Source organism: Myxine glutinosa, chromosome 4 (assembly GCF_964187855.1).
Source record: "Myxine glutinosa chromosome 4, kmMyxGlut1.1, whole genome shotgun sequence".
Classification (NCBI taxonomy): domain Eukaryota; kingdom Metazoa; phylum Chordata; class Myxini; order Myxiniformes; family Myxinidae; genus Myxine; species Myxine glutinosa.
Window position 1 is genome coordinate 4962539 of NC_136264.1, and position 23639 is coordinate 4986177.

General features: G+C 46.2%; 1 protein-coding gene across 3 annotated transcripts in view; it reads left to right on the forward strand.

The window, feature by feature from the left end:
• Positions 1 to 885: 885 nt before the first annotated feature.
• Positions 886 to 23639, forward strand: part of LOC137424382 (endothelin receptor type B) — a 164801-nt gene continuing 142047 nt past the window's right edge. Inside the window, exons 1-2 of one of the 3 annotated variants that reach the window (XM_078775380.1) lie at positions 886 to 1091; positions 1211 to 2526. In XM_078775380.1, the coding sequence (XP_078631506.1) occupies positions 2119 to 2526 (408 nt within the window). In that variant the 5' untranslated portion in view covers positions 886 to 1091; positions 1211 to 2118. Of the gene's footprint in view, positions 2527 to 23639 lie in introns of all 3 variants that reach the window. The other 2 variants (XM_068111783.2, XM_068111784.2) reach the window with 2 other exon arrangements.

The following is a 23639-nucleotide window of genomic DNA, read 5'->3' on the forward strand; positions in this document are numbered from 1 at the left end:
TGTGTACCTTTAATGTGCTCGTACATCACGTGCACCTTTAATGTGCTCGTACATCACGTGTACCTTTAATGTGCTCGTACATCATGTGTACCTTTAATGTGCTCGTACATCATGTGTACCTTTAATGTGCTCGTACATCATGTGCACCTTTAATGTGCTCGTACATCATGTGCACCTTTAATGTGCTCGTACATCACGTGTACCTTTAATGTGCTCGTACATCATGTGCACCTTTAATGTGCTCGTACATCATGTGTACCTTTAATGTGCTCGTACATCATGTGTACCTTTAATGTGCTCGTACATCATGTGCACCTTTAATGTGCTCGTACATCACGTGTACCTTTAATGTGCTCGTACATCATGTGCACCTTTAATGTGCTCGTACATCACGTGTACCTTTAATGTGCTCGTACATCATGTGCACCTTTAATGTGCTCGTACATCATGTGCACCTTTAATGTGCTCGTACATCATGTGTACCTTTAATGTGCTCGTACATCATGTGCACCTTTAATGTGCTCGTACATCATGTGCACCTTTAATGTGCTCGTACATCATGTGCACCTTTAATGTGCTCGTATATCATGTGTACCTTTAATGTGCTCGTATACACTATTAATTTGACCCTTGCATCTTGTAAAAGATCCTTGGACTTGTTATCGGTACTAATGTTGAAAGTGACCGGATCACCTCTGTGACCTTGTCGCTTTCACACAACAAAGACTCCATTGTTTTCTGTACCATGAAGACCGAGGCTCGTATCGTCACAAAGACCCTTTCTTTCATCAGTCAAAAGGTCTCGCCGACTTCTCCATCCTCGACTCGATCTGACTTGTTTCTCTCTCTTTTTTTGTGCCGAGTTCCGCCCTCCCGCTCAGAGCAGAGCGCTGTGTGACGTGCTCAAGGCGTATAGTGTTGTGACGTCCTCCCGCTCAGAGCAGAGCGCTGTGTGACGTGTTCAAGGCTTATAGTGTTGTGACGTCCTCTCGCTCAGAGCAGAGCACTGTGTGACCTGCTCAAGGCTTTTCGTGTTGTGACGCCCTCCCGCTCAGAGTAGAGCGCTGTGTGTGACATGCTCAAGGCTTATAGTGTTGTGACGCCCTCCCGTTCAGAGCAGAGCGCTGTGTGACGTGCTCAAGGCTTTTCGTGTTGTGACGCCCTCCCGCTCAGAGCAGAGCGCTGTGTGTGACATGCTCAAGGCTTATAGTGTTGTGACGCCCTCCCGTTCAGAGCAGAGCGCTGTGTGACGTGCTCAAGGCTTTTCGTGTTGTGACGCCCTCCCGCTCAGAGCAGAGCGCTGTGTGACGTGCTCAAGGCTTTTCGTGTTGTGACGCCCTCCCACTCAGAGCAGAGTGCTGTGTGTGACGTGCTCAAGGCTTTTCGTGTTGTGACGCCCTCCTGCTCAGAGCAGAGCGCTGTGTGTGACGTGCTCAAGGCTTTTCGTGTTGTGACGCCCTCCCGCTCAGAGTAGAGCGCTGTGTGACGTGCTCAAGGCTTTTCGTGTTGTGACGCCCTCCTGCTCAGAGCAGAGCGCTGTGTGTGACGTGCTCAAGGCTTTTCGTGTTGTGACGCCCTCCCTCTCAGAGTAGAGCGCTGTGTGACGTGCTCAAGGCTTATAGTGTTGTGACGCCCTCCCGTTCAGAGCAGAGCGCTGTGTAACGTGCTCAAGGCTTTTCGTGTTGTGACGCCCTCCCGCTCAGAGTAGAGCGCTGTGTGACGTGCTCAAGGCTTTTCGTGTTGTGACGCCCTCCCGCTCAGAGTAGAGCGCTGTGTGACGTGCTCAAGGCTTATAGTGTTGTGACGCCCTCCCGTTCAGAGCAGAGCGCTGTGTGACGTGCTCAAGGCTTTTCGTGTTGTGATGCCCCCCCCCCCCCCCTCCGTTGCAGTTGCATGGGTTCCTGCGCTCAGCTCGCCAAGGGGTTTCAGCAAACGTCGTCTGCGCGGAAACTGCAGGGAGAGCAACGTACGTAACGGACGTCATTGTGACCTCCAAAGGAAATTGAGTGAATTGCACGAACAAAGTTTTGAAAAGTCTTATCAAGTTTTCTCGTGGACCAGTCTTTACTCGGATAAGTGTCCCCACAAGATCATTGAGAGGTTACCTTTGGGATAACCATGATAACCTTGAGGAAGAGCAACCTCGTCCTGCTGCTGCTCTTATTCCTGCCGATCTCTCTCCTTGGCGACCGGATCGCGAGCTCCGAGGAGTCCCGGGCTCGTCCCGTCTTCACCACCTCGAACACCCCGGAGTCGCGGCCCGAGGTCCCCGCAGCGAACGTGAGCTTCGTCTCCGGAGCGCCGCCACAATGTACCAAGCGGAGCAGCGTGAACAACGTGTTCAAACACTTCACCACCATCTTGTTCTGTGTCATCTTCGTTGTGGGAATAATCGGAAATTCAACCTTGCTGCGGATAATCTACAAAAACAAGAGAATGCGTAACGGACCCAACGTGCTGATCGCGTGCCTCGCCCTGGGTGACCTTCTCTACATCCTCATCGATAGTCCCTTCAACGTGTACAAGGTACGCACACCTGTTCTCCTGTATACCTGCGCAAAAGCCCTGCTCGCTCGGCGCTATCTTATCCTGTCCAACCTGTGCAGCAGTGTAGGTGACATAGCCAGGTATGTGCAGCACTGCAAATGACCTAGCCAGGTATGTGCAGCAGTGCACATGACATAGCCAGGTATGTGCAGCAGTGTAGGTGACAGAGGCAGGTATGTGCCGCAGTGCAAGTGACATAGCCAGGTATGTGCAGCATTGCAGGTGACATATCCAGGTATGTGCAGCAGTGCAAGTGACATAGCCAGGTATGTGCAGCAGTGCAAGTGACATAGCCAGGTTAATGCAGCAGTGCAAGTGTCATAGCCAGGTCTGTGCAGCAGTGCAAGTGTCATAGCCAGGTATGTCGTCACCAAGAGCAGCGTTTGTCACCTTGGCATATCGCAAAATACCCTGGTGGACACCTCATCATTGTGACTCGGCTTTGTCGGTTATCGAACTCTCTTTGGGTAAATGCGTACATTTTCCACCGTAGAACAACCAGGTGTGTATGCACCAGGTGTGTATGCCCTTCGTTTTGGTGTGTTTTGCCTCCTCGTCTTTGAATTCAAACATCCAAGAAGTGATTCAAGTGTTTCCACATTGAACGGGCACCAGCTTATACCATAGAGGTATTTTCATCGAGTCGTATTAAAAGTGCATTACAATCAAATGATAAATACTGATAGAAGGGTGCACAGGTCTTGCCTTTGAGCTGTCTACCTTGGGTTTGATTTCCAACCCGGCTCTGCACTCTGCAATTTGTGCTCCGCCGTCACCTGCATACCGGTGTGGCTGCCGTCACTTAAATAGCGTTGTGGCTTGATGTCCTCCCGTGTACGAGCATTAACTGATCGACATGAGAGATCCCTTGGTGTCTTTCGAGGAACAGTAGGTGCCTTATCGCAGGTATGCCAAACAAATTCTGAATTGTTGCCCAAACCTACAGGGGGCACTGCATCAGCCGCACCAACCTACAGGGGGCACTGCATCAGCCGCACCAACCCACAGGGGCATTGCATCAGCCGCACCAACCTACAGGGGGCATTGCATCAGCCGCACCAACCTACAGGGGGCACTGCATCAGCCGCACCAACCTACAGGGGGCGCGGCATCAGCCGCACCAACCTACAGGGGGCACTGCATCAGCCGCACCAACCTCAGCCCCATAACGAGTCCTGTGGTTACAAAACTGTCCGAGTCTTAAATTGCTGTCAATTGCTCATTATTTGGTTCTGCTTTCTTCAGTTTGTTGATACGATTTGATGAAATGGTTTTAAACGAGTTATACTTTAGTACTGGTCGAGTACCGGTCTGATACCGGTACTATATATAGTCTTATACCAGTCTCATAAACCGAGTCCGCAAATTTGATAAAAGGAGGCAAGTTACAAAAACATGTTTCAATACTTGCTTCCTTTTGTTATTGTAAATCATTCATGTGCTGGTACTTGCTTCCTTTTGTTATTGTAAATCATTCATGTGCTGGTACTTACTTCCTTTTGTTATTGTAAATAATTCATGTGCTGGTACTTGCGTCCTTTTGTTATTGTAAATCATTCATGTGCTGGTGCTTGCTTCCTTTTGTTATTGTAAATCATTCATGTGCTGGTACTTGTTTCCTTTTGTTATTGTAAATCATTCATGTGCTGGTACTTGCTTCCTTTTGTTATTGTAAATCATTCATGTGCTGGTACTTGCTTCCTTTTGTTATTGTAAATCATTCATTTCCTGGTACTTGCTTCCTTTTGTTATTGTAAATCATTCATGTGCTGGTACTTGTTTCCCTTTGTTATTGTAAATTATTCATGGGCTGGTGCTTGCTTCCTTTTGTTTTTGTGAATCATTCATGTGCTGGTAGTTGCTTCCTTTTGTTATTATAAATCATTCATGTGCTGGTACTTGTTTCCGTTTGTTGTTGTAAATCATTCATCTGCTGGTATTTGCTTCCTTTTGTTGTTGTAAATCATTCATGTGCTGGTACTTGCTTCCTTTTGTTATTGTAAATCATTCATGTGCTGGTATTTGCTTCCTTTTGTTTTTGTAAATCATTCATGTGCTGGTACATGTTTCCTTTTGTTATTGTAAATCATTCATGTGCTGGTACTTGCTTCCTTTTGTTATTGTAAATCATCCATGTGCTGGTACTTGTTTCGCTTTGTCATTGTAAATCATTCATGTGCTGGTATTTGCTTCCTTTTGTGATTGTAAATCATCCATGTGCTGGTACTTGTTTCGCTTCGTCATTGTAAGTCATTCATGTGCTGGTATTTGCTTCCTTTTGTGATTGTAAATCATCAATGTGCTGGTATTTGCTCCCTTTTGTTGTTGTCAATCATTCATGTGCTGGTACTTGTTTCCCTTTGTTGTTGTAAATCATTCATGTGCTGGTATTTGCTTCCTCTTGTTATTGTAAATCATCCACGTGCTTGTATTTGCTCCCTTTGGTTGTTGCAAATCATTCATGTGCTGGTACTTGCTTCCTTTTGTTATTGTAAATCATCCATGTGCTGGTATTTGCTTTCTTTTGTTATTGTAAATCATCCATGTGCTCGTACTTGCTTCCTTTTGTTATTAGTCCCCTACCGGTGTACACCGGAGGGGATTATAGGTTTGCACGCAGTCCGTCAGTCCGTCAGTCCGTTAGTCCGTCACGCAAAGAACAGTTTTCCGGACTTTGTTTCTAAACGCTTAATGCTAATGATTTCAAACTTGGTACATGGTATCCGCATGACAAGTTACATGAGCAGTTCGAACTTCACGACGTTTCGATCATTTTTAACAAAGTTATGGCACTTTGAACTTTGATAATTCTGATAATTCTGATGATCCTTAAGGCCCCCTTTACACAGCATGGAGATCGTTGGGTGACCATTGAGCGATTAAAAATTGGCCCATCTCTCAATGATCTCCTAAGCCTCGAAAAAGCCGTTTCTGTCTAAATGTTTGGGAGATCCTTGTGCGCTCGTTGTGCGATCAAAAATTAAATTTTCGGCAACTTTCATGGCGATCTATAGAGATCTTTGAGCGACCTTGGCGCTTATTGAGCGCCCATTGAAGCATCCTTGAGATATCAATGGAGACTAAGCCTCCTGCAGCGACCATTGAGAGTTTGCTGAGCGCTCGTTGTGTGACCAAGAGAGATCACTGAGAGACCAGGAGAGATTACTGAGGGATCATTGAGAGTTCCTTGGGTGACCAAGGAGGTTGCTGAGCGTTTCTTGGGCGACAGGGAGCCTCTGGGTATATATCTACAGAGTCTACAGACTACAGCAAGTCTACAGAGAGAATGAAAAATAGGGGGTTTAGCACCCATATTCATAGCCCCCAATGCCGCACTTCTCATCACCGCGGCAATCTCTCCCCAATCTCTCAACGAATGCTCAACAATCTCTCAAGCGGAAATTGATCGCCCAATGATCTCTCAGCAATCTCCGCCCCGGTCTTTAAATGAACTCTATTGGCCTTTCATTGAACGCTCAGCGATCCCTCACTTATCACTCAGCCATCTCTACCTTCGGGGTGGAAAAATTTGGCGTTCATTGAAAGATTGCTGAGAGATCATTGGGAGATCGATGAGATCGTTGAGCGCTCCTTGAGCGTTCGTTGAGCGTTCGTTGAGAGATCGCTTCCCTTGGCGATCGTTGAGAGATTGTTTTGGACCGAGTCAAAACTTTGAGGAGACCGTGGCGACCGTGGAGATCACTGGAGATCACTGGAAGATCATTGAGAGATTATTGAGAGATCTTGGCGATCGCTGGGCGCTCATTGAGATTTTTTCATCGCTCAACGATCTCTCAACGATCGCCACCCCTGTGTAAAGGGGGTATAACTCAGTGCCATTTTAAGTTTTAATTGCCTTTAAAAACCAATTTCTCTGCAATAATAGGACGGATTGAGATCAAATTTTCACCGTAGGGAGGCCTCGGTCTTTAGAATATTTTAATGGTAATTATGACGTCACAGGTCACGTGGTTCGGTCGCCATATTGTTTTTCGTGAAAACACATAAACCCCTTTTTCTCTGCAACGGCTGAACAGATCGAGGCCAAACTTTGCAGGCAGAATCGCATACCCTTGTCGAACAAAAAAGTCAGCGTGCATGACGTCATGCATCACATGGTTTCAGAGTTATGACGTTTTTAAGCATGAACCTTTAAAACCGTGCCCCTCCCTCATTTTTGATCCAATCGAGGGGAAACTTCACAGATCTGTTCAGCATGTCAGTCTACTAAAATGTCCTTTTGGAATTTGCGATAGGGCACGTGGTTTGGCAGATATCGTTAATTAAACGAAATTTTTTTTTTTTTTAATGGATATCTCTTGAATCACGAGTACCTCAGACCGTGAGTTGGTAATTATATAATTCACACAGTGCAATACGTGCAGGGCGCTCCAAGGAGCGACCTTGCGGGCTTATCAACGAGGCGAGGCGTGACACACATGTGTCTCAGCATACCTCAGATAAAGTTTGAAAACCAGCATCAACCGTGCATAAATTTGCATATTCGATCATTTTTGACAAAGTTATGGCACTCTGAACTTTGGTAGGGGACATGTATTGCAGTGCAATACTCAGAATGCTTGTTGTAAATCATTCATGTGCTGGTAATTGCTTCCTTTTGTGATTGTAAATCATTCATGTGCTCGTACTTGTTTCGCTTTGTTGTTGTAAATCATTCATGTGCTGGTATTTGCTCCTTATTGTGAATGTAAATCATTCATGTGCTGGTGCATGTTTCTCTTTGTTGTTGTAAATCATTCATGTGCTCGTATTTGATTCCTTTTGTGATTGTAAATCATTCATGTGCTCGTACTTATTTCCGTTTGTTGTTGTAAATCATTCATGTGCTGGTATTTGCTTCCTTTTGTGATTGTAAATCATTCATGTGCTGGTACTTGTTTCCCTTTGTTGTTGTAAATCATTCATGTTCTGGTATTTGCTTCCTCTTGTCATTGTAAATCATCCATGTGCTGGTACTTGTTTCGCTTTGTTGTTGTAAATCATTCATGTGCTGGTACTTGTTTCCCTTTGTTGTTGTAAATCATTCATGTTCTGGTATTTGCTTCCTTTTGCGATTGTAAATCATTCATGTGCTGATACTTGCTTCCTTTTGGTATTAGTCCCCTACCGGTGTACACCGGAGGGGACTATAGGTTTGCACGCCGTCCCTCCGTCCCTCCGTTCCTCCGTCCGTCAGTCTGTCAGTCCGTCAGTCCGTCAGTCCGTCAGTCTGTCAGTCCGTCAGTCCGTCAGTCCGTCAGTCTGTCAGTCTGTCAGTCCGTCAGTCCATCAGTCCGTCACGCAAAGAACAGTTTTCCGAACTTTTTTTCTAAACTCTTAATGCTAATGATTTCAAACTTGGCACATGGTTTCCTCATGATAAGTGACAGATCAAGTTCGAACTTCACGACGTTTCGATCATTCTTGACAAAGTTATGGCACTTTGAACTTTGGGAATTCTGATAATTCTGATGATCCTTAACTCAGTGCCATTTTAAGTTTTCATTTCCTATAAAAAAAAATTTCTCTGCAATAATTGGACCGATTGAGATAAATCTTTCACCGTAGGGGGAACTCGGTCTGTAGAATGTTTTAATGGTAATTATGACGTCACAGGTCACGTGGTTCGGCCGCCATATTGTTTTTCGTGAAAACACGAAAACCCCTTTTTCTCTGCAACGGCTGAACAGATCGAGGCCAAACTTTGCAGGCAGAATCGCATACCCATGACGAACAAAAAAGTAAGCGAGCATGACACATGTGTCACATGGTTTCAGAGTTATGACGTTTTTAAGCATGAACCTTTAAAACCGAGCTCCTCCCTCATTTTTTATCCAATCAAGGGGAAACTTCACAGATCTGTTCAGCATGTCAATCTACTAAAATGTCCTTTTGGAATTTGCGATAGGGCACGTTGTTTGGCAGATATCGTTAATTAAAGGAAAATATTTTTAAAAATGGATATCTCTTGTTTATTCTCGAGTTCTCCTCAAGCCGCACCACGCGCCCTCAGCCTCGTCTCGCAAACGTCAACAGCGCGACACAGCGCGTGCTTTCCAGAGGGGCAGAGCCAATCCGAGCAACATACATGTATACATCGATCATTGATCGTGAACCAGAAAATATAATAAATTACTGATATTGAGCGACTCGAAAGGCTCTTTATCAATAACTTATTTTCTCGTGGTTCTGCTGACCTGTCTGCAAGGTGTATAAATCGAAGTCCCGAGTGCGAATCACAGGTGAGCCCGTCCTGAGTTAATTAGCGATTGGGAACGATTCAGAACCTGTGGGTAAATAACCCTTGGTAATTTTCCCAACAGTTTTCCGGACGACAGACTGCCGGCAGGGGACATGTATTGCAGCGCAATACCCAGAATGCTTGTTGTAAATTATTCATGTGCTGGTACTTGCTTCCTTTTGTGATTGTAAATTATTCATGTGCTGGTACTTGCTTCCTTTTGTGATTGTAAATCATTCATGTGCTGGTACGTGGTTCCTTTGTTTTTTTGTTTTTTTTTTTATTCAAGACCGAGGCTCGTGTAAGAGCGTGGGCTGAGCACATTAAACACAAAAAACATAAACGGACCCATAAACGTGTAATAAAGGGAGCGGGAGACAAGATTGGGAGAGCGAGGGAAGCACACAAGAATAACAACAGTAGAGAACAGGGACATCGGTGGATCTGTGAAAGGGAGAGCGCTTGGGGGGGGGGGGGGGGGGGATCTTGTGCGTCCTGAAGGAATATTTGTGAGACAGTGCACTGACAGAGCTTGGGGAGCTAGGCCGGAGAGGAGTTGGTCGAAGACAGAAAGACCACAAACCTGCCTGTGGTGAGCGAGTGAAAGGCCCTCAGAAACGGCTTCATCACGGGAGATACTACAGCGTGAAGCCGAGCTCGGTGTGAGGCAGGAACACTAGCCCAGAGGGGAGAGCAGTATTCCATCAAGCTGTGGATGAAAGCTTTGTATGTGATGAAGGTGTCAAGCTCAGAGGTGTCAAGGAAGGATTTCGCATGACGGAGAATGCCCAGTCGGCGACTGGCTTTGGAGGCCAGATTGGAAATGTGTTTTTTCCCAGGGAAGATCATGGCAGATAGTGAGACCCAAAAACTTGAGTTCTTCGAGAGAATTGTTGAGAAAGTAGATGGGATGGTTGTCCAGACGGTCTTTTTGGAGAGACAAACTGAGAGTGTGAGATTTGTCGAGATTGAAAGAAATGTTCCACTTTTTTTGACCAGTTTGTGATTTTGTCCAGGTTTGCGGAGAGGGAGGAGGCTGCAGACTGCCGATCTGAGGGTTGCGATATGGAGCGGCAGAGAGTGGAGTCGTCAGCAAAGAGATAGAGAGGATTTTCAAGAGAGTCGGATAGATCATTAATGAAGACCAGAAAAAGCACAGGACCCAGAACACTGCCTTGAGGAACACGAAACTGAACAAGAAAGGGAGATGAGATAATTCCATTCAGGGCCACACGTTGACTGCGACCAGAGAGAAAGTCTGCAAGCCATGTGTGGAGATTTCCATGGATACCATAGGAGGAGAGTTTGGTGAGCAGAGCTGTGTGCCAGACCGTATCGAAGGCACGTGATATGTCAAAGGAGACAGCTCTGATTTCCTGTTTGGCATTGAGGACCTCCATCCATTGTTGAGACAGCAGAAGGAGCATGTCCACAGTGGAATGACCTGGTCTGAATCCAAGTTGATGATCCGAGATCAAGCTATTGGAGAAGAGGAAGAATTTGATGTCAGAAGGGATGATGGATTCAGTCTTTGGGGTCTTTTCAGTCTTCAGGGTATTTTAGGTCTTTGGGGTCCATTTGGTCTTCAGGATATTTTGAGACTTTTTTGTCTCTGGAGTCGGGTCCTTAGGGTCATTTGGGTCTTTTGAGTCCAAAGTGCCTTGTTGGTCTTTTGGTTCCTTGGGGAGTTAGGGATGGGGGGTCTTTTGGGTTCTCTGGGTACTTTAGGTTAAGTATTTCAGGTTACATTTATGGGTGGAGTCAGGTCAGCTGTCCAACCAATGGGTGAAGAGGGGACATACATACATACATACATACATACATACATACATAGCAAGGAAATAACTCCCGCCTGAACCATGGTGTTAGTGGACCCACCGAGCGAAGCGAGCCGCGATTCGGGCCGTTAACAATGACTAGACCCGATTATGGCGGTTCCGATCGTGCCACGTTTACCCAATTGGAGAAAAGACATGCGATCGGATGGAGAGGAAACCAAGAAAATAGGAAGAACAAACCGATTTATTACCAATGTACAAGAAGGAGAAGAGGAAACGAAAGAAATGTCCAGGATAGGAAGAGGAAGAAGAAGCACACTGGGCAGCCTTAAACATTCTAACTCTATTCCCCAGACAAACGGGCCCGTCTCACATACACACTCACACGGGGATTGTAGATAGTTGATGGTCACCAGCGCGTCCAGGCTCCAGCCCGGCTCCGGTCCAGGCTCCAGTCCAGGCTCCGGTACAGTGGACGAAACCCGGGAGGCAGCTCCGTGTGTAGTGGAACGTGAACGGACAATTATATAACGGGGGGAAGGCTGGTGTCCTAGCGGCGTATGTAATAAGTGCACAAGCGTGCCAAACGCCCCCTCTCCAATGCCCTGCTTTAGCACAAGGGTCCAACAAGAGTCCTTTCACAAGCGTGCATCCAACAAGCCCTTTCAACACCAATGCTTCTCATAAGTCCTTCTCAATGCGCATTTCCAACCAGTCCTTATACTCGCGAGTTCTTCGGGTCAGTCCTTTCAATGCGCTCTCTCCCAATAAGTCCTCTTAATCAGCGCGCTCCCTTGCAGTCCTTCAAGTCCTGTGAAAAGGCTTTGCGTTCACGCTTTTATAACTCAAGCAGCGATCGCTCCGCGAGCCCAAAAGCCACGCCTATCAGGCGATCTTACCTCAGCCCTGGTTGGCTGGTCATCGCTTACCGGCCACGCCCTGATGGTGGGTTGACGTGGCCACACCTTCTTCCTGGTGCTCCACCCCCTTTTTCCGGGCCTCACCTCGTGGCTTATGGCGGCATTTGGGCGGAAGCCCAGCGAGGCTGTGAACGCTGCTGCTGCTGGCCGAGGAGCGTACCAAATTGGGAGGGCCGTGGGGTACAGACAGGAGGGCGCGCTTAATGGCGTCGCTTGGAGAGGGAGGCTGGCAAAATGAATGGAATGAGGCCTACTCCTTATTTGATTGACACAACGCAGATTCAACTATTGGAAACACGGCCTTATCTATACACATACTAATGAAATAACTGAAGTCCTCTGGTGACCTACGTGTTGCTTGTGGCCTATCTATGGGGTGCTAACTTTATCCTTCAATAATGTCATATTTACAAGTGTGGGTTCTCAAAAGCGCAACAATATGTATATATATATATATATATATATATATATATATATATATATACATACATATATTGTTGCGGTTCTCTACGCCGCCCTTATTCCCCTTATCGATTAATCCCCTTGTCTTTCTGGGCTTGGCGGAACCGAGACTTGAGACGTCCCTCTCGGACACATGCGGAGTAGGGTGTCGGGACCACTTCTCACTCGTACCTAATTCCCCACGCTGCCCTGGGAGCGAGGAAACAAGCCTCGCACGAACCACGTGTGGTTTGAGTACACCGAGCGGATTGCGTACACGTGGTCCACGCAGTTACTTAGATGTTAGAACCCGATTAGAGCGGTCCTACCCGTACCGCGCTTAGCCAATCGAAGAAACCACAGAAACGGTTGAATCAGGAAGAAAGGAAGAACAAAGGTTTAATTATTTCCCACACGTATATACAATGTACAGGGACGAAGAGACACAGAGTAGCCTTAGACAGTCTTAACTTATACCCAGACAATCGGCCCGGCTCACACTCACACAGGGAATTGCAGATGGGTAGATGTTCCCCAACGCGTCCAGAGATGGTCCCCGTCCAGCTCTCCACGGCCCCAGCACGTCCCGCGAAGATGGTGGCAGGCGAAGGCAGGGACTCATAGCGCGTCTCCCATACAAAGCAGATGATTGGGCGGAACGGCAAAGGGCGGACTTTAGCGCGGCTGGCGGTTACTCAGCCGTTCTCACTCGCGCGTCTCACAATGCACTGTATTCGGTTTTAAGCGCGTCTGGCTCCGCCTGCGTATATGTACAGTTCGCACACGCGGCCAACTCCTCTTCTTTGATACACTCCGAGCTGGTTAGCGCGCGCGTTCTCATGCAAGTTCTCTGCTTCAAGTTCTCTCACCAAACCTTGTGCAATGCGAGTCCTTTTCTCTCGGCTTTCCCGCGCTAGTCCTGTCGAGGGCTTCGGGTTTTATAGCTACGCCCCCCGAACCTTCTGGAAATCACTCGAACCTTCTCACCACGCCCTGTGATGGAACGCCGCCGTCACCACCTCTGAGCTCTGATTGGCGGCTCGTGCTTACCGTCAGTGCTGCTGCCGCTCCGCCTCAGTCCTCCTGACCTTCCTAGCCTGCCTCGTGTCAACTCGCCCAAAATGAACCAACGTTAGCGCAAAAAGGGGCATGAGGCTTAGGGTAGCTGGAAAGTCGGTGACAGTAGGGCCTATTCTCTTGGCTCTACTCAACGCAGAACTTAAAAAAGGAAAAGGTCTAAGCTTACAAATACTAACACATAACTATACTATCGCGAGGCTACATGTTGCTTGTGTGACTAACTATGGGGGGCAAACTTTAACCTTTATTAGACTCACTTTACAAACACAAAACCGCAACAATATATATGTGTATATATATATAATTATAATAATAATAATTCATTTATTTTGTATAGCGCTTTTCAAGAAGCCCAAAGGCGCTTTGACAGAGTGGAAAACATAATGCATAACAATACATGAAAACAACAATTGCAAAAAGACAAGAATCAATAGGGAAATATTTAAAGCAAAAGGAGGGAGAAGGAGAAGTGATAGTCAGGGGTTAAATGCTGTGGGTTGAATGTTGAATGCAGTGTTGAACAGGTGGGTCTTTAGTGATGTTTTGAACGTGGTGAGTGAGGAGGAGTCTCTGATGGTGTGAGGTAGTGAGTTCCAGAGGGTGGGAGCAGCGATGGAGAAGGCCCTGTCCCCCCAGGATCTGAATTTGGTCCAGATGGAGGGGGTCAGGAGGTTGGTACCAGCAGAGCGGAGGTTGTGGGTGGGAGTGTGTCTGGAGAGGAGGTCAGCCAGGTAGGATGGGGCCAGGTTATGGAGGGCTTTGTATGTCAAGAGGAGGATTTTGTACTGGATTCTCTGGGGGATGGGAGGCCAGTGAAGCTTGTAAAGGACGGGGGTGATGTGGTCACGGGTCCGGGAATGGGTGAGTAGACGGGCAGCGGAGTTCTGAATGTATTGGAGTTTATTGGTGATTTTTGAGGTTGAACCATAGAGGAGGCTATTGCAGTAGTCCAGACGGGAGGTGATGAAGGCGTGGATGAGGGTTTCTGCAGCCGTGGAGGAGGGATGAGCGGAGACGGGCAATGTTTTTCAGGTGAAAGAAGGCTGAATTTGTGATCTGTTTAGTGTATTTGTCGAAGGAGAGGGTTTGGTCAAAGATGACGCCAAGATTCCGGATGTGAGGGGAGGTGGATACTAGGATACCGTCGATGTTGAGGGCAAAGTTATGGGTGGATTTTGTGAGCGTTTTTGGGCCAATGATGATTATTTCAGATTTATCACAGTTAAGCTTGAGGATGTTGATTTGAAGCCAGGATTTTATTTCAGTGATGCAGTTTGTCAGGATAGAGTGGGTGTCGGTGGAGACGGACTTGGTGGAGATGAAAAGCTGGATGTCATCGGCGAAGCAGTGGAATTGGAGACCATGACGGCGGATTAAGTGACCGAGGGGGGACAGGTAAAGGATGAAGGGGAGGCGGCCAAGAACTGAACCGTGGGGGACACCTTGGGGGAGGTGAGCAGTGGGGGATTTGCAGTTATTGATGGAGATTAACTGGCGTCTGTCAGAGAGGTATGATTTAATCCAAGAGAGGGCAGTGCCGGTAACGTTAAAGGTGGATTCAAGTCGGGTGAGGATGATGGTGTGATCGATGGTGTCAAAGGCAGCGCTGAGGTCGAGGAGGACGAGAATGTTGAGGATGCCAGCGTCAGAGGAGAGGAGAAGGTCATTGGTGATTTTGAGGAGAGCAGTTTCAGTACTGTGGTTGGAGCGGAATCTGGATTGGAATGTTTCATACAGGTTATTGGCAGAGAGGTGATGTTTGAGTTGAGTGGCTACAGCGCGTTCCAAAACTTTTGACAGAAAGGGTAGGTTGGAGATGGGTCTGAAGTTATTTAGGGTGTCAGGGTTTAGTCCAGGTTTTTTTAGAATGGGGGTAACAGCAGCATATATTTATATATATATATATATATATATATATATATATATATATATATATATATATATATATATATATATATATATATATACATATATATATATATATATATATATATATATATATACTATATATATATATATATATATATATATATATATATATATATATATATATATATATATATATATATATATATATATATATATATACATACTGAAACGGAAAAGAAACTTACCACCTTTGAAACCTTTAAATATCAACAATAACACTGCGTGTAGTAAATGTGTGAACTTATTTGTGGACAATAGTGTCCTCACTGTCAGACAAAACGGTCACGGATGGTCACTTGAACCTTCAATGGTCACTTCATAGCACAGCTGTTGAACAGCCTTTTTGACTGTCAGTGATTAGCCAAGGGGTACGGGATGATTTTAATGAGCTGCACGTGATGTCTTGATATTGGCTTTAAAAAGGCCAGTGCAAAATGGGCATTTCAATCAACATGCCACGATTGTCAAGGGATCAACGGCAGCGTGCCCTGGGCATGTTGCAAGGCGGACTGAGCTACCTGCCACACACGCTATTGAAAGGGGACTGACATTGCACCCTGTGCTGTTCTGTACTGTAGAACAAACTGATGAGATGGTGTATCTTGGTCAAAAACTTGACATGTCATCAATAAAATGCCAATGTTTCAATTAGCAATTGTTGGTTTGTACGGTAGCTCAGTCCGCTTTGCAGCATGCCCAGGGCACGCTGCCGTTTATCCCTTGACAATCGTGGCATGTTGATTGAAATGCCCATTTTGCACTGGCCTTTTTAAAGCCAATATCAAGACATCACGTGCAGCTCATTAAAATCATCCCGTACCCCTTGGCTAATCACTGACAGTCAAAACGGCTGTTCAACAGCTGTGCTATGAAGTGACCATTGAAGGTTCAAGTGACCATCCGTGACCGTTTGTCTGACAGTGAGGACACTATTGTCCACAAATAAGTTCACACATTTACTACACGCAGTGTTATTGTTGATATTTAAAGGTTTCAAAGGTGGTAAGTTTCTTTTGCGTTTCAGTATGTATACACTAGCTTGGCTTGTCTCACCACGCATCGTTACAGAGGAACGGACTTGTTTTAGCTGAGGATAATGAATGTACCTGAGTTGCTGAGTTGGCATGATTTACCCCAATTATAATACAATCATAATACAATCAAATACAAACATTTTTGTAAACAATTTAGGTTGAAGATTGAAGTTGTAAAAAAAAATAAAAATTTAAAGACCCCCTCAGCATGTAGATATGGGAGGGGTAGGTGCAGACTGGAAGTTTGGGACGATTACACCTCACCACCATGTAATTCAAAACACCTCACCACCACGTAATTCAAAACACCTCACCACCACGTAATTCAAAACACCTCACCACCACGTAATTCAAAACACCTCACCACCACGTAATTAAAAAGACCTCAACACCAAAAAATTAAAAAGACATCACAACCACGAAATTAAAAAGACCTCACCACCACATAATTAAAAAGACCTCACAACCACGTAATTAAAAACACCTCACCACCAGGTAATTTAAAACACCTCACCACCACGTATTTAAAAAGACCTCACCACCTCGTAATTAAAAGACCTCACTACCACGTAATTAAAAACACCTCACCACCACGTAATTAAAAACACCTCACCACCACGTAATTAAAAACATCTCACTACCACATAATTAAAAAGGCCTCCCCACCACGTAATTAAAAACACCTCACCATCACGTAATTAAAAAGACCTCACCACCACATAATTAAAACGCCCTCCCCACCACGTAATTAAAAACACCTCACCACCACGTAATTAAAAACACCTCACCACCATGTAATTAAAAAGACCTCCCCACCACATAATTAAAAACACCTCACCACCACGTAATTAAAAAGACCTCACCACCACTTAATTAAAAACATCTCACCACCACATAATTAAAAAGACCTCCCCACCACGTAATTAAAAACACCACACCACCACGTCATTCAAAAGACCTCACCACCACATAATTCAAAACACCGCACCACCACGTAATTCAAAACACCTCACCACCAAGTAATTCAAAACAACTCACGACCACGGAAACAAAAGTTTGAGGGAATAGTTCAGTGACAACACAGACACTGTCCAGATATGTCGATATATAGATATATGACTGCACCTGAGTTGCTGTTTTGTTATGGTTTAAGCCAATCATATTTCAAACAATTATTTTGCACAATGTATTTGTAATGTACGACTGTTCAGAAAGTAGAAGGAAGATAAGAAAGTAGATAAGGTTCAGAAAGTAGAATGGAGGGTTGTCCAGACGGTCTTTTCGGAGAGACAAAGTGAGAGTGTGAGATTTGTCAGGATTGAAAGACGTGTTCCACTTGTTTGACCAGTTTGAGATATTGTCCAGGTCCGCAGAGAGTGAAGAGGCTGCAGACTGCCGATCTGAGTGTTGAGATATGGAGCGTCAGAGAGTGGAGTCATCAGCAAAGAGATAAAGAAGGTTTTCCAGAGAGTCGGAGAGATCATTATTGAAGACCAGAAAAAGCATAGGGCCCAGAACACTGCCTTGAGGAACACGAAACTGAACAAGAAGGGGAGATGAGAGAATTCCATTCAGGGCCACACGTTGACTGTGACCAGAGAGAAAGTCTGCAAGCCATGTGTGGAGGTTTCCATGGATACCATAGGAGGATAATTTGGTGAGCAGGGTGGGGTGCCAGACCATATTGATGGCACAAGATATGTGTTGGACTGGGTTTTCAGGTAACTTATAAGCGTCTTTATATAACTTTATTTCATCTGGTCCAGTAGACAGTTCCTTGTCAAAGGAGACAGCTCTGATTTCCTGTTTGGCATTGAGGACCTCCATCCATTGTTGAGAAAGCAGAAGCAGCATGTCCAGAATAGAATGACCTGGTCTGAATCCAAATTGATGATCCGAGATCAAGCCATTGGAGAAGAGGTAGAATTTGATATCAGAAGCGATGATGGATTCCATGACCTTGCTGATTATTGGGAGCAGGCTGATTGGTCTGTCGTTGCAAGGATCTGTTTTTGCACATTTTTTGTGTAAAGCGGTAATGTTGGCTGATTTCCAAGCAGATGGCAGATGACCTTGAGCAAAAGAGAGGGTGAAGAGAACAGAGAGAGGGTGAGATAGAGCGGCAGAGCAGGATTTTAGGGCCCGTGGGCTGATGCCATCTGGTCCAGTTGCAGAATCAGAGTCGAGGTTTGACAGAAACTTCTCCACCTTGTCAGGGGAGAAAGACACAGATTCCAGGAGCAGCTGGGTTTGACTGGGTAAGGTGGGTACAGAGAGAGATGGGTTTGAGACACAATATTTTGAGGAAAACACAGAGTTGAGGCATTCGGCTTTGTCACGTGCGGAGTCAGCTGTGTAGCCGTTTGAGGTAACGGAGGGGATGGAGGGGGAACAAACACCAGAAACAGATTTGACCAGATGACACCAGGATTTGGAGGAGGGAGACAGGTTTGAGAGTTCAGTCTTGAGAGTAGAGAGATATTGCTTCCTGGCTCTCCTGAGGGTAGACACACACTTGTTCCGAGCTTGTGAAAGGAATGGAGATTGCCTTCAGTTGGATTAGTCTTCCAAGAGGAGAAGACAAGTTGTTTCATGTCAACTGCCACACCATAAGATTCAGTGTACCATGGATGGGAAGAAGGGAATGACAATTGAAGACGAGATGGGATAAATCTGTGCATGAGAGGGAGCAGTTCACTTTGGAAGAATTCCCAGGATGAGTTGATGTCAGAGGCAGTATAGATGGGAGACCAGTCCAGATGTTTGATGGCTGCTTGAAGACCTTGCCAGTCGGCCTAAGTGAAATGCCAGACTCGTCGGCGCTGAGGAGGCTCTCTGAGAATGGCCAGAGAGATGTCCTCTTTAATAAGCACATGATCAGATGAACCAATTGGAGCAGAAGAAGAGCAGCAGATATTTGTAGGGAAGTTTGTCATAACCAAGTCTAGAAGAGAAGATGCTCCATTGACTGAGATCCGGGTCGGGAAATTGACAGATTGTGTCAGTCCCAGTGAGTCACAGAAGTCCTTTGCTGAAGAGCCATGGCTGGTGAGAGAAGGTACCCACACCCAGCCAACTGGCATGGTGACAGTTGAAATCACCACATATGAGGAAGAGAGAGGTGGGATGGGTACATAGAAGTTGGTCCATATTATCAGACAGCGAGATGTAGATGGAGTCATCTCTGTTTGGTGGACGGTACAACACACATATGAACAAAAGGTGGGAGCGAAGGGGAAGCCGTAGCCAAAGGTATTCCTGGGGGTGAGGTGGAGAGAGGGCAGTGCACAGTGAGTGAGGAAGAGAGTTTTTGATAAAGATAGCAACCCCACCTCCAGGACGAGGCTCGGGTCTATCATACCGGAGGAGGGAGTAACCTGGGAGAGATACCAAGGAATCAGAGACATCTTGAAGGAGGAAAGTTTCTGTTAAGCAGATTAAGTCTGGTTTGTCAGAAGCAAACTGTATGGAGAGATCAATCAGGTTTGAGCGAAGGCCCCGGATGTTTGAGGTCCATACCGTTAAGGAAAAGGGAGGGGGAGCATTGGTTACAGGACAGGAGAGGGGTAGGGTAAGATGAGGGGTGAGAAGGGGAGGAAGGGAGAGCTGTTGATGGTGTGTCAAAGATTGCAGAAGAGCTTGGAGAAAGGGAAGAATGAGGAGGACAAAAGGTTTGATGGTGATGGGATGAGGCACAGTGAGGCGTTGTTTGAGGGGGGGGGGGGGAAGAGCAAAGCAGATGGTTGGAGGAGGTGGAGGTATGAGATGGAAGGGAGAGGAAGTGGGGAGGAGGCAGCTTTGAAGAGGAGGGTGGAGAGGGGAAAATTGGAGAAAGAAGGTAGGGGGGGAGTTTAGGAGGGGAGGGTGGATAATTGAAAGGGAGGGGTGAGGGGGAATTTTGGCGGGGAGGGGGGAGTTTAGAAGTGGACAATTAATGAAAAACGAATATTTATTACAAACTGGTTTTATTGTGATTTTCAAGTCAGAGATCCGTTTGAAAACGATAGAGGAGGGGTGGAATGAAGGTGAGTTTAGAGAATGTAGAAAGGAAGGACTGTAAGAGATTGAATTTTTTTTTGAAATGGAATGATTTGATGAGGAAATAGAAAAAACTCTTTTAAGTAGGAAGAAAAACAGTGTGATGTAATAAACCACTGAAAAAAAAACTGCAGGGGAAAGTTTTAACATATTTATATAATATTTAAACAAAACCGTGAAAATATGCCTCCATACCAAAGAACCTATATATATATATACACACACAGTGCATTCAGAAAGTATTCAGACCCCTTCACTTTTTTCACATTTTGTTATGTTGCAGCCTTATGCTGAAATCGTTTAAATTCATTTTTTCCCTCATCAATCTACACCCAATACCCCATAATGACAAAGAGAAAACAGGATTTTAGAAAGTTTTGCAAATTTATTAAAAAGAAAAAACTGAAATATCACATTTACATAAGTATTCATACCCTTTGCTATGACACTTGAAATTTAGCTCAGGTGCCTCCCATTTCTCTTGATCATCTTTGAGATGTTTCTACACCTTGAGTGGAGTCCACCTGTGGTAAATTCAATTGATTGGACATGATTTGGAAAGGCACACACCTGTCTATATAAGGTCTCACAGCTGACAATGCATATCAGAGCAAAAACCAAGCCATGAGGTCGATGGAACTGCCGGCATAGCTCAGAGACAGGATTGTGTCGAGGCACAGATCTGGGGAAGCCGACAAAAAAATTTCGACTGCATTGAAGGTTCCCAAGAGCACAGTGGCCTCCATAATTCTTAAATGGAAGAAGTTTGGAACAACCAGGACTCTTCCTAGAGCTGGCCGCCCGGCCAAACTGAGCAATCGGGGGAGAAGGGCCTTGGTAAGAGAGGTGACCAAGAACCCGATGGTCAATCTGGCTGAGCTCCAGAGATCCTGTGTGGAGATGGGAGAAACTTCCAGAAGGACAACCATCACTGCAACACTCCACCGATCTGGGCTTTATGACAGAGTGGCCAGACGGCAGCGTCTCCTCAGTGAAAGACACATGAAAGCCCACAGAATCTTGTTTCTCACAGTCTGAGAGTTGATATACAGAACACAGACAGATGGAAGCCAAACAGTTCAATCTTGGTTTCATCAGACCACAGAATCTTGTTTCTCAGAGTCTGAGAGTCCTTTAGGTGCTTTTTTGCAAACTCCAAGTGGGCTTTCATGTGTCTTTCACTGAGCAGAGGCTTCCGTCTGGCCACTCTGCCATAAAGCCCAGATCGGTGGAGTGTTGCAGTGATGCTTGTCCTTCTGGAAGTTTCTCCCATCTCCACACAGGATCTCTGGAGCTCAGCCAGAGTGACCATCGGGTTCTTGGTCACCTCTCTTACCAAGGCCCTTCTCCCCTGATTGCTCAGTTTGGCCGGGCAGCCAGCTCTAGGAAGGGTCCTGGTTGTTCCAAACTTCTTCCATTTAAGAATTATGGAGGCCACTGTGCTCTTGGGAACCTTCAATGCAGCAGAGATTTTTTTTGTCGGCTTCCCCAGATCTGTGCCTCGACACAATCCTGTCTCTGAGCACTGCAGGCAGTTCCATCGACCTCATGGCTTGGTTTTTGCTCTGATATGCATTGTCAGCTGTGAGACCTTATTGTCCTCCGTCGCACCGCGGAGCAAAAGGCGGACTATGGTTTTCCACTCCGTCCGTGTGTCCGTCTGTCCGTCCGTCCGTGCGTGTGGGCGTGCGTGCGTGCGTAAGCGAAGGACCGCATTCGAATTTGGTGTGTGGGTGCAACCAACGTCAAAATCCAAGATGGCCGCCGCCATGTATGTCTGATGCCATGTATGTCTGAACCTTGTGAGATGAATATCTTTAAAAATAAGCGAAGTACCAACTTCTACTTTGGTGTGTGGGTGTATCTCGGCCATAGACTCCTTTAAGAGTCTATGATCTCGGCATAAGGAAGAACGCCGTTTGATCCACCGTTTGCCCTTCACGTGACTCGTGGTGGTCCCTCTCGGCTCTCCCCCCGTTGGTATTTTTGTGCACATAAGATTGTTCACGGTTCTGTTTAAATATTATTTAAATATGTATAACCTTTCCCCTTCAGTGTTTTACTCAGTGGTATTTTACAACACGCTGTTTTTCTTCCTATTTAAAAGGCTTTTCTCAATTTCCTCTCCAACTCATTCCACCTCAAAAAAAAGAAATTCAATATCTTATACGTCTCCCTCACTACATGGTCTAAATTCACATTCATTCCATCCCTCCTCCATCATTCTGAACCGGATTGCTAACTTGAAAATCACAACAAACCCAATTTGTTTTCAATGTTCGTCTTTCATTAATCATCCACTTTCTAAACTCCCCTCTTGCCCCTCCCATCCAAATCCCTCCCCTTGCACCTACACTCCTAAACTCCCCCCTTGCCCCGCCACTCTTAAACTCCCCCACAAACCCCTCCACTCCTGAACTCCCCCCTTGCCCTTCCACTCCTGAACTCCCCCCTTGCCCTTCCCCTCCTAAACTCCCCCCTCACTCCTCCCCTTCAAAACTCCCCCCCAACCCCTCCCATTCAAATCTCCCCCCATACCATTCCTCTCCAATTCTCCCTCCTCCCCCCTCCTCCTCAAAGCTGCCTCCTCCCCACTTCATCTCCCTTCTATCTCATACCTCCACCCCCCCCCCCAACCTTCTTCTTTCCTCTGCCCCCCGTCAAACAACCCCTCTCTGTGCCTCATCCCTTCACCTTCAAACCTTTCATCCTCCTCATCCTTCCCTTTCTTGGAACTCTTCTGCAATCGCTGACACACTAACAACTGCTTTCCCTACCTCCCCCTCTCATCCTTCATCTTACCCTACTCCTCCCCTCCCCTGTCCTGTACCCGATGCACCCCCTCTCTCTTCATTAACGGTATGGACCTCAAACATCCGGGGCCTTCGCTCAAACCTGACTGATCTCTCCATACAGGTTGCTTCTGACAATCCAGACTTGATCTGCTTAACAGAGACTTTCCTCCTTCAAGATGTCTCTGATTCCTTAATATCTCTTCCTGGTTACTCCCTCCTCCGGTATGATAGACCTGAGCCTCGGCCTGGTGGTGGGGTGGCTATCTTTATAAAAAACTCTCTTCCTCACTCTCCTTGCACTGCCCTCTCTCCTCCTCACCCCCAGGAGTACCTCTGGCTACGGCTTCCTCTCCGCTCCCACCTTTTGTTCATATGTGTTCTGTACCGTCCCCCAAACAGTGATGACTCCATCTACATTTCACTGTCTGACAACATGGACCAACTTCTATCCACTCATCCCAACTCTCTCTTCCTCATATGTGGTGACTTCAATTGTCATCATGCCACCTGGTTGGGTGTGGGTTCCTCTCTCACCAGTCATGGCACCTCAGCAAAGGACTTCTGTGACTCACTGGGATTGACACAATCTGTCAATTTCCCGACCCGGATCTCAGCCAATGGAGTATCTTCTCTTCTAGACTTGGTTATGACTAACTTCCCTGCTAATGTCTGCTGCTCTTCTTCTGCTCCAATCGGTTCTTCTGATCATGTGCTTGTCAAAGTGGACATCTCTCTGGCCATTCTCAGAGAGCCTCCTCAGCGTCGACGAGTCTGGCATTTCACTCAGGCCGACTGGGACGGTCTTCAAGCAGCCATCAATCGTCTGGATTGGTCTC